This window comes from Pyxicephalus adspersus, chromosome 8 (genome assembly GCF_032062135.1).
Source record: "Pyxicephalus adspersus chromosome 8, UCB_Pads_2.0, whole genome shotgun sequence".
Lineage (NCBI taxonomy): Eukaryota > Metazoa > Chordata > Amphibia > Anura > Pyxicephalidae > Pyxicephalus > Pyxicephalus adspersus.
The window spans coordinates 38,983,226-38,995,568 of record NC_092865.1 but is presented as its reverse complement, the minus strand read 5'-3'; the positions used below and the strand labels follow the sequence as shown (position 1 = coordinate 38,995,568).

The window sequence follows — 12,343 nt, the reverse complement described above, 5'->3', positions numbered from 1 at the left end:
GCAATGCAATATAGAGAACTAAAAGCTCAGGTCATATATCTAGCTTGTTTACCCAAAAAATTATTTGGACCATCAGTGCTTATTTTTTAATGTTCTGGCAAGGTAATCATCCACCACTCTACTATTTTTGAGGTGCTGATGGTGACTTTTATTTTCCTGTGGTTGTGTGGCTCAATGAAGTGAAAAGAAATTATGAGAAACATTCACTTGGATAGAATATCTCTCAGGGAACATGGAAAATTCCTGTACCGTGTTTATACTTGTTTTATATCGCCCAGGTTTCTATCATATACATTCCAGAGCCTCTGGTCCACCCAAGGAATGCAGTCAGTAAGGAGTATCTGTACTGTAAACTGAGGAGAAAGTCTGGAAAACCATGCAAACATTTGTTTAAAAAATTAATAAAATGGGAAGTCTTTGCTGTGCAATATTAGCAGTTTCTGTCTCAATGTGCTAGGGGACAGCACCAGCAACACTGAGAAACTACAACCAGGGATGCAACCTTAAGAATCTTCTTCATTCGTCAATAAATTATTGGGATCTAGAAGGACAGTAGACAATTTGAAGGGACTGTTCTGGCAACCATGATAAAATTGAAACAGTTTCTTTCAGTGTCTTCTGTGTTTATGTTCAAGAAGAACTACTTTCAAAGAGGGAAGAAAAACTGTGATTGGTTCTTTAACAGAAATAATCATCAACAGGTTTCCTTACTAAATGGCTGTCTTGCTATATACAGGTATGTTTTATAAAGTGATAGTTATTAGGACTCATAACAAGACTAAATTACGGCTGACACTGTATTAACAAAAATGAGCAAGACAATTAGCTAGGAGAAGCCTGATCTTATTAGGCAGATAAACCTAAATTTTTTTCAAAGAACTAACATGAACTCCAAGCAACTACAACATTTATCAGCTTTGTATTCATTAATACATCAATATATATCATTTTTCCAAAGCAAGTAGTGTGTCTTTGCCTTTGACCTGGTATCAGCCTTTAGTAATCCATGATCAGCAGAACTCAGACTAGGATGGGGAGAAGCAGCAAATGAGCCAATAGTTGTGCTATAGTGTATGTTAAGGAGGATACTGACAGAAGTAGAAAGCGGAATGACCTATAGATGTATTCTTATGTCTTCTGCTGCTTTTCCTTCCCTATACAGTAACTAGCTAAGTGAGAGACAAGACCTGTAACTGTTACTTAGCAGCAGAGGAAACATAAAGTCTCCCATCCTGACAGACAGGATGCTGATGTATGATATAACTTTGCAAATATTAGAACTGAATGCACAAAGAAGAAAATTCCTTTGTAAAATAAAACAAGTCCTTTGAATGTACTAGTATTTCTTTTGTCTTTACAGTTTTAGGTGAACTTAGATCCCTCACCCCCAACACACATTCTAACCTGCAATTTGCCTTTTGTCCTTTATATGCAGTAGAGCAGTTTGCTTATTTAGTCTTTTTTTAGCTTTAAGGATGAATAACATACATTTGCCCTTAAGCATATTGCATGCCTGTTACAGAAATAGCAGGCCTATTTTAATTAATTCTTTTAGCACCTCCTCACTGTAATTATGTGCTGTAATCATTTTTTTCACTCTGTTACACTTCAGCACCAATCTTTACTTAATTTTAGTCCAATATACTGTAGATACTAGATTTTTGTCACCTGGAATAATTGGTTGTGAAGGTCTAGATAAAATTATAGCATCAGTACAGATGTCCAATGTCATCATTTAGTAATTTGTTGGGCTGGTTTGCTAAAAAAAATTCCAATAAATGCTACTTTTGTGCTCAGAGTAGAATGCCAGCCCTTTACCCTTTCCATACAGCAGAACATGCTGCTTATTGGTAGCCAAGCAAGGTGTCTGTACAGCAATCATTCTTATAAATCATCCAAAATGATTACTAATAATTATTTTGTTATCAATTACAGGGCATCTATACAGGCCTTCTAGTCATTCTGTTGTATTATTTACTTATAGTCAGCATACATGCAGTTTAATTCAACTAGGCCATGTTAAAATTAGATTGCTCTTTGCTTTTGCTCCTTTACGTATAACAATGTGATTGTATGGCAAACATAACGTGAGTGCATGAAATTATAGGATAGACGCAAAGCAAACCCTTTGTAAATGCATCTCCAGTGCTTTATAAATGCCTGACCCTTAACTAATCTTTCAGATTTCCTTACTTGACATTCTATCTGTTTTAGCATTCCTTCATTTGCATCACCTCAATGATCACTCCCACTCTTAGCCTTGACCTTGCAACTCAGAAAGCCAGCTAAACGTTCAGTTTAAAGGCAGGTGGGACCATCTCAGGAATAAGATAAACAGACATAATACCAGTACTCAAGGATAAAAGGAGGAAGTTTCATTTATTTAAAGGCCCTTATTACAATCTGTGGATGGCAACTAATAGAATGCAGCAAAGATTTCATTGAAATGGCCTTCTTGTATTATTCCATTTTGATTTTGTTTTAACAGTTTCCACAGTGACCTCTTAAAATAAGATCTAGAAAGTATAATTCTATTTTGTACTGCTTGGAGGTAAATTCCAAACTGTAACCATTGACATTTTTGTAATTTTTCAAATGTCAGTATCCAGGGTTCCATCCACATTAAAGATCATATAGTAGATTGTATATATATAAAATATAAATATAAGGAGGACCTGAATGGGTTCTTATCCCTAAAGATTTGGTATTCCTTACATCAACCCATAAATAGAGTGGGAGTTCATCTGAGTTCAGTTCCCACGGTCACCGGGCTGTACTTATCATTGATAAGTACAGCCAGGGGAGCATGGGAACCTGCAGTCACAGCTGATTGGAGGCACACAAGTGCCATTGAGAATTCATCTGAGTTCAGTTCCCACGGTCACCGGGCTGTACTTATCATTGATAAGTACAGCCAGGGGAGCATGGGAACCTGCAGTCACAGCTGATTGGAGGCACACAAGTGCTTCCAATCAGCTGTGACTGCAGGCGAACTCTCCAGATGAACTCTCAATGGAGCTTCTCCATTTAGAGTTCATCTGAGTTCAGTTCCCACGGTCACCGGGCTGTACTTATCATTGATAAGTACAGCCAGGGGAGCATGGGAACCTGCAGTCACAGCTGATTGGAGGCACACAAGTGCTTAGTACAGTAACTTTCCAGTTCCTGCAAATTATATCCAATCCAACCAAGAACAAGAGTCTTTACATCAGTCTTGGTCTTTTTCATCAATTTTCTTCAATTGTTTCATCTTTTCCTACTTATTTATCTCTCAATCAACAGGCACTCTTCTAGTTTATATAAAACAATTATTATTAAAAGGAAAACATGATAAAACATAGGGGTATCACAGTGGTTTTCAACAGAGACAGATACACTAGAAAATAAAAAATTAAATCAGGGCATTAGAAATAAAAAAGCCTTCTTAGGTACATTGAAGAGGAAATCCATCCTATTATTCGCTTTATTTAGTGCAGCCAGCTTTCTGGTATATTGGTATTTTTCATTTTCTATAGTCTACTACTCCAAACGCTCTGTTTACTGAGGATAATTATATTTCTTTATAGAGTCTTAGCACTGCCTTTTAAAACATGCCTGGCCTGTGCATGAACTCTAAAGCTTCCTAAACACTTGACCTATCCATGCTTGGAAGAAGAATTATGACAATTTCTCATAGAAGAGCCTATATATGTCATTGTTTCATTCATTCTTTCCCAGCATCTTATTTTTCATTGTATGATTCTCTGCAGGCAATACAATAGCAAATTTTGACATGTGGGCCAATGTGTTATTTTTATATACAGTATACAATATCCACAGCAGAATATATTGTAAAATTGAAAAACAGTGTATGCTCTTTTAATCTATATTTATGATACAAAATTTCTACTGTGATACTGAGATTATACACCATGATTAAAAATGTAACTATATTCACAATACAATAAAATCAGCCTATACCTAATATATTCCATATGTACTGTATAAAAATCTGGTATATCTACCTCTGATGTGGTCAGTTTCTGGCACTCTGTCCTATAGATACCAATTGGAATATCACCCGTTGAAGAACAGAGTTTTTGATATAATCTTCCATACGTCCTGATCCACAGATCGTCCCCAGTCATTCTCATCTTAAAATGATATCAATATCACATCAAATTAAAAATGTCATTATAATAAGAATCAATAATTACTTTGTTTTATACACGTGAAAAACAATATTCAATCTAGCAAAAGGCCTAAAATACCAAATCCATTGTGCTCCTTTCTTTGAAAAGTGTATTTTCAAAAAACTGTTGGGGTAATCTGACCTCACAATTGCTTAAGTAAACTCACCTTTACACTTTCCAGTGCTGGCATCTTCATCTGGTCCTGATTTGGGTTTCAGCCATCTTCATTGGACATGTAATAATTCCTGTAATCCCAATGTAATTCCTGCACATGGGAGTTAATTTATTCCTGGCAGACAACTATGCCAGGATGGGCAGCACTGAGCTGTACACCATTTAAGAAAAAAACCTATTGTGATTCCAAAGAAGGACTTTCTGATGTTAATTAACTTATTGATTGTAATATAAATATGTTTTGTCCCCAATACATAAAAATTTGTTTTCTCTTGTGAAAAATATAATTGAGTCAACATTCAACTTTTAAAATAAAACCAATTGTTAGTAATTTAAAAACCTGAGGCCCCATATCTCTTGTGTCGAACAAAATTATTATTTGTAGTTCAAAGGTTTTCTTCCCAGAGTATTTTTAAAGTTCCCTTTAAGAACCAACATATTCCTGTTTTTCATAGAGAGGGCAGGTTGTGGGGAATGATGTCCCAAAGGTGTGCAGAAATCAATTTCCTTATTTTCTTTTATGTATCTGTGTAATTTTTTGTCATTTCTGTCTTGTCTCTGATATAGCATCCCTTGCTGCATGTGTTGCATGAATGAGGTATACCACATTACTGAAGGTGAACTGTATAATTTAGTAATATTGAAGGTTTCTTTTCTGTATGTGATACTTGTTAATGTATGACACTTATTTGTGTCTCTGGAATAAAGTTTCCTGCTTAATAATTTGTGAGTTCGTGTGTCTTCCTAAAAGCCAACACTGGGAGGCTGTTAGAAAATGTATTTCTGTGTTTTAACCCACCATTATCATGAGTTGCAGCTCTTTGATTATCTTTCTTATCCCTTCTATTGCAAAAATGTATGTTGTAACTTGAGGTTCATGCCTGTTTTTCACCTTGTATTGTAATAGATTTTCTCATTTTGTCCTCATGGAAAGGTTTATGTTGAGTCTATCGATTTATTGTTAAATCCTTTCTTCTGAAAGGATTCTAGTACCTTCAAATGCATATTTCTTTCTTCTGGGTAAGAACATATTCAGTGGTATCTAGTGGCCTGGCTGTAAATGATGGCTTGCTTTGTGTTTTAGGTTTAGAAACTAAAACTGGAGTGAGAGCTATACTGTGTTTCATTTTGTCATTGTTGATGGATACTATTTGTATCTAGGGAGTTCATGAATTTGTTTCAATAGTCAATGTTTTAGTTTGATAAAGGACTGAAATGTATTAGGAAATGATTAGATTATCCAGAGTTGCATTGCTAAACTTATATTATAGGTGATTAGGTAAGGTTTTTATGAGACATTTTAATAAAATCATATGTGGGTCATAATCCATTTTTTTTAAATATTAAGTAGCAGCTGCATGGTATCCCTTGGCTTCTTGTATATATTTGCTTGTATCCATCACAAACACTGCCCCCCTTATTTGCTGGTTAAATGGTGATGACCTCCTTGTTGTGTAGCTCCTATACAACTTCTGTTGGTGTTCTTTTTGTTCTTATCACCTTTCATTGTAATAGGATTGCTTTAGCTCAAGTGGAAGTACTGTTTTAATCTCAGTAAAGTGTTTGGAGAGACTTGATATTTCCGGTTCTGAAAGTTTGTGTTTAGCGCTTCTGTTTGATCTATATTTTCAATTAATTTAACATGTCCACTTGAGATATTGTTAGAATATTGTCAGTTTTATTGTCTTTTGGTTGTATTCAAGGAGCCTTTTTCCTGGTATAGTGCTATAGGCACAGACTTTTGTTGTGCTTCCTATCCATGGCAAGTTTTTGAAATTGTCTTTGTATTGCTTCTTTTTTTTTTGTGCGTTAGTAGAATCCAGTGACTGATATATAAATGGCCTTATAATCCAAGCATCACAAAATGTCTATCTTAAAACTATTCAAGAACCATAAGTTTTTTTCTATACTCTTACTAAAAAACTTACAAACATATTTTGGTATTTCACTGGGCATTTCTTCAACAAAGGAAGTTCACTTTCATAGATATAATACCCATAATCAACCCTTCAATCAAATATATTTAGTTTTTTTCAGATTTTACACATTAATTCCTCAAACACATTAAGAGAACATTGAATTTAATTAATTAATTAACTTAATTATAAAGATTGATATACATCAACAGTTTTTTTTGTAAAACAATGTTTCTGGGGTAATCTCTCCTAAATTGGAATAGGAGACAGTACTAACGAGAAAGTATATTGAACTTTATATTTCACCAAAAAAAAGATAAGACAACATCAATCCTGTGTTCATTGCATCATAGGACAGTAATTTATATATTACAGTTGGCATCACTGAATACTTTGATGACCCATGTGCACATATTCCTACATGCCCTTTATGTCTAGAAGGGTTAAAATAAACCTTAACAAATGAAAGATCAAAAATTTTTAACTGAAAACTCTTGAAAAATGTCAATATATATTTACCAAAGATTATCTGCAACAATACATTTGGTTGCAAGGTAAGAAACCTTTTTTCTTTCTATACCAATTTTGATAAACTTAGTGAGAATAAGATTTGTGAAACATTCTCTTCTCTGCAATTTCTTTCAGCCAAATTATGCCATATAGTAGTCGGAGGATTTAGTGCTCACAAAAGCAAGCCTGTTGTTTTTTCTTTCCAAGTCACAGAAGATAATCCTATAATAGCCTTTTAGCAATGTAATTTTGAACTCACAGAACAAAGAAATCCAGACCCCGGCGTGGTGTCCAGTCCCAGCAGCAGTCTTGTAATGGAGATCATATAATCTTTCACAAATGACTATGAAAAGAAAGTTAAAGTTAGTGTGTGGGCTATAAAGGTTTATTAAAGAAAAGTAAAGAAAACTTTGTCATAACTTTTTACCTACTAAAGCAGTTGATTTGTGAGATAATGTGACAATTTCCTAGTCAAATAAGGAAGTCCAAAAAAGGTAAACCCTGCATTCATGTTTGAATTTAAAGACAAATCAATTGAACAGGGTAAAGCCAGGTGGGGATGTGAGCGAAGCTTTATTTGATACAACATACTACTTCATGTTACCTACTACATTGGAATTCATGAATTCCACATGATTAGTTATCAGTTATTGCCTAATAAACTGTTTGTAAACTTTAGCTTCTCAAGTTTGCTATTGACCACTTGTACCTTTATGGATTAGTGCAAAGTTTACCTTTCCATTATGGGGCTTTGCATTTAGTTTTATTTTGTATTCAAAGTATGGATTTTATTCTATTATTATTATTATTATTATTATTATTATTATTATTATTATTAAAATTACACTAAAATAAGGTTTCTGGTACCAAGCATGACAAAAAGTGATTAGTATATAGAAACAAGTAATAAAGTAGAAATAAAAAAGCAAACAATAGTAGCCAATGTATGAAGAGATTAAGGGTGATAGGGGATTAAATAGGAATACAGCATGATGTAATATGTTGGTGTTATATAAATACTGTTAATTAATAATATTATTACACATTATAATACATATTCCAATTACATATGAATAAAGTAGTATAAACAATTAGGATATTTACTGCAATTACACAAACATAACGTTTGTCTCATTCTCACAACACTGAGGCTGATGTGGAGTCTCAGGTGATATGAATATATTGTAACAAAAACAGTAAGTGTTAAAAAGTAAGTTTGAAGAAGTTTGACAAATTGTTTTGATAACAATTTATTGTATCTTTCTATATCAGCTTAAAGAGCCGTCCTAGTTCTTGTCTAGGACTACAGAATTAGCCTTTATGAACTAGAAATCTGGAAATAGGAAAAGTTAACAATGGTCCATATAGTATGTTGAGGACACACAACTTAAACTAGTTACTATTAACAACAAGCTGTATAAAAAGCCCTGGACAAAAAAATCTTAATATTTGCCAGTTACATTATTGCTCTCCTGGTGTATAAAGAAAGGGCTACACAAGCTAGAACAGTGTTTTAATAGGATATTTTCATTATCTTGTACACTGCTGGTACAGCAAAAGCTTAAAAAGTTTTACCTTATTACATGTTAATTTATGGGACAGTATATAAAAGCCTCTACTGGAAAAAATACTCAACCAAAACAGAACAAATGTTCATTTAAAGGAAGATCTGTGCAATAGTCATCATAACATCATCCTATTTAATCTAAATTGTAATCAAAAACACATTGGAGGCTCTCCAAATCAGAAAATGGGGGTAAACAATGACAACCAAAGGACACAGAACGTAATTGATATTGTTTTACTTGGACTTTATGTAAACAAATGACTCTCTTTTTTTATATCACACATTTTTGTATATTGTTTTCAGAGATCCTTTCTTTTCTGTTTCTGGCATCAACAATATGAGCAACTCTATAGATGTATTTACTACTCATTTGACCAAAAAGGGGAAGGTAGTAACTGGGTAAGTAACACAGGTCAACATGTCATTTTCATCAGATAAAATTTTATGGACTGTGTAACATTTTTGATGCGGATTTCAAATTTGTGTCCAGTTTTTCTCTAGCACGTCTAGTTTTTGTGATGCAGCTAATTTTATATTGTGTGAAATTTGTTTTAAATAGGCTTAACATATTACAACGTTTATTAACAGTTTTCTTTTTTAAGGTTAGAGACCGCACTTGCTCCACTAACTGTGATTGATTTAATTTGTCATTATGCCTAGAAATTGCCCGAATGATCCAGACAGTTTCTCTTGTGTGTGTGGTTCATTCATGATGAAAGCACAACGTTGCCAAATTACCACAGAACTTCAAAAGATATACAAATTATATTTTGGCTGTCCACTTGGTGACCAGGATAAATCTTGGGCTCCACATCTGTACCAGTTGTTCTAACAGACTCCGTGACTGGCTAAATCAGAGTAAAGCAGCAATGCCATTTGCAATCCTGATGGTGTGGAGAGAACCCCGAGACCATCTAATTGTCTGCTATTTTTGCTGCGTCAACAAAAGTGGATTCTCAGGTAAAACTAAGCACGAAGTTGTATATCCCAGCCTCTATTCTGCAATTAGGCCGGTTCCCTATGATGATTCATTGCCAGTTCCAGTACCGCCACATGATGGACTTGCTTCTGTAGAAGGTGGTGAGGAATGCGCTGGAGTTGCAGCCAGTTACAACCCTGAATCATCTGATCCTGACTATTTGGGCGATGAAGATTCAGAACCAGAGACCTTTAGAGAAACAGAGCTGAATGATTTGTTTGTGATCTAAATCTCTCCAAAGACAAAGCAGAACTTCTTGCTTCAAGGCTTAAATAGAATCATTTGCTTGCAAAGGGTGTAACTGTAACTCACTACAGAAAACGAAATCATACCTTGACAAGGTTGTTCACTAGTGATGGCTCACTGTGCTACTGTCATGATATAAATGCACTCTTTAACAGTTTGTCACAAGAGCATGTTCCATCTGAATGGCGTATCTACATTGATTCCTCTAAAAGAAGCTTGAAAGCAGTCTTACTGCATAATGCTAATTCCAAACCAAATTTACTGATTGCCATTTCCATTAACATAAAGGAGTCTTATGACAACATGAAGTTACTGCTTGAAGAAAATCCAGTATAAAACACACCAGTGGAACATCTGTGGGGATCTAAAGGTCATTGGCTTGCTGATGGGAATGCAAGGTGGATTCACAAAATATTGCTATTTCCTATGCCTGTGGGACAGCGGATCTACGGGAGACCATTATGTCAAGCCTGATTGGCTACCAAGAGATACCTATAAGCCCGGAACAAGCAGTGTCAAGTTTCTGCCCCTGGTTGATCCGCATAAAATATTTCTGCCACCTCTCCATATCAAGTTAGGCTTGATGAAGAACCTTGTAAAGGCCATGGGTAAATCAAACTCCATGGGTTTTCAGTACCTTGTTGAGAAGTTTCCAAACATAAGCACTGCAAAAATGAAGGAAGGGATATTTATAGGGCCACAGATCAAGTCTGTTTTGCAGGATGATGTTTTCAAACAATCTTTCCCAGCAACTGAGCTAGTGGCTTGGGATGCATTCAAGTGGATGTGTGAAAGGAGTTCAGAATCTGCTTGATTCATACCAGAAACTGGGTTGTTGCATGTCATTAAAAATAAATTTCTTGCCCTCACATCTAGAATTCTTCCCGGAAAATCTTGGTATGGTTAGTGACAAACAAGGAGAATGTTTTCACCAGGACATTCAGTTAATGGAGCACCGCTAACAAGGTTTCTGGAATGAAAGTATGATGGCTGACTACTGCTGGATGTTGTACCGGGACAATCCAGACAAAGAGTACACAAGAAAATCATACTCTAAGCATTCTGAAGAAACAATGGTACCTAACTGACACTGTTCAGTAGATCTATACCACAGTGTGCTTTATTTTACTTCACACTGAAGATGTTTTAACATGCAATTCAATAGTGCTTACGTTTTAGTACAAAATACATGCAAGTACAATGTTAACTATACTAGTACTTATAACTCAGAAACTGTACATGAAAGGGAAATTTCCTCAAAAAACTGATTTAGAAAAGTTTGCTGTGGTTTCTGATAATTATCAAAACCAATTTTTTGTTGACCTGTGTAATCTGCTTTTGACTATTGCAAATTAACTCTGCTACCCAGCAAATACATTTACATGAAGTATTAGTAAACTAGTAAAGAGTGATCTAAATTACAGCTACTATGTTTTAGTTTTGAAAATGCAGAGAGAAAAATGAGTCTAGAAACTAATACTTTCTGTGACATCTTAACCCTTTTAAAGAAATATTACTCCCAGATTACTAGCAAATATTGAAAAAATGATACTATTTGTATTCTAATGACATCACAGAGGACACAAATCTAAATCCATAACCCTGTAAGGATATAAAAGTGGGACATTTCTTTGATCCTCTTGAGTAATAAAGTTCAAGATTTCTGTTATGGAGCAGTGACATGGTCCTTGAGGGTGAATTGGGTTTGATTGCAAATGTGGAATACAGAAGACTGAAAATATTTTGGCAAGTTCTAAAAAGCATAGATCAATTTGGTGATGGGAACTAGTATCATCAAGATAAAGGGTCTGTGCAACCTCTTTGTGACTGATGAGAAGACCATAGTCCCTTTGCACTCAACATTATAGCTCAGTTTGAGGGTGATGCAACTTCAGTATGAACCAAGGTTGAAATGTTAGAAGAGAAACATGGCACCTATGTAATGAATAAGACAGTGACTGGACTAAATTAACTCTCTATAACAGACATCACAAAAGTTGAAACGAACATGATTATTAGTGTTGGTGTTGGAATTCGGGTTGTTCCTATATTCGACCCGAAAATGGTGGTGCTGGTGCACCTGGACAATATGTCTGAATACTTATAAAGCACAAGGAGAAGTTATAAAAAGTGCTGGATTAGTTATGATAAGAGCATAAATACAAAACAAAACTAAAAAAAAAAATCCACATACATTTTTTCAAAAAACTCAACAGCAACTTTAATAAAAATAAACAATACACATATCAATATTAAAATTGTGCATACACATTGATCATAAAAACATATTTTTCATGGGAATAAAGAGATACTGATTATGGACTTTTGACACGTTTTATTGATACACCACTTTTGTCCACTTTTTTACTATACAAAACATGAGAACAATATTTTAGTATATTACAATCGCTTTTATTGTATACATAAAAACAAAGCACAATTATGATAAACCATAATAAAGCAAAAAATTTTGAATTTCAATTCAAAATATACAAAGTATAATCTTGCTGGATTGAAGACAATCAGCGAGGCTCATTGGACTTTCCCAAATATAGTGCTAGCATCAAACACATCTGTTGTCCCACAAGCCTCAAGAATCACCATCTCTAGCCTTGGGGAGCTTTCATAAATCGGGCTCAATGTTAGAAAATGAGAAGAGAGGTGAATGAGTTCTAAAGCAGAATTTAGGATAGATTGGAGTGGAGCCAGGTGATTCATGAGTAGAATAGAGAAAAGGATGTTGCAGTAAACTATAATTAAGCTATGCAGAGATATAATA

At 34.6% G+C, this 12,343-nt stretch overlaps 1 protein-coding gene across 1 annotated transcript in view; it reads right to left on the bottom strand.

The window, feature by feature from the left end:
* The window catches only part of KCNT2 (potassium sodium-activated channel subfamily T member 2), a 206,311-nt gene that overhangs the window by 33,144 nt on the left and 160,824 nt on the right, over positions 1-12,343 (bottom strand). The window contains exons 19-20 of the mRNA XM_072420086.1: positions 7,032-7,115; positions 4,005-4,133 (exon numbers count right to left, since the gene is read on the bottom strand). Of these exons, the coding sequence (XP_072276187.1) occupies positions 4,005-4,133; positions 7,032-7,115 (213 nt within the window). The remainder of the gene's footprint in view (positions 1-4,004; positions 4,134-7,031; positions 7,116-12,343) is intronic.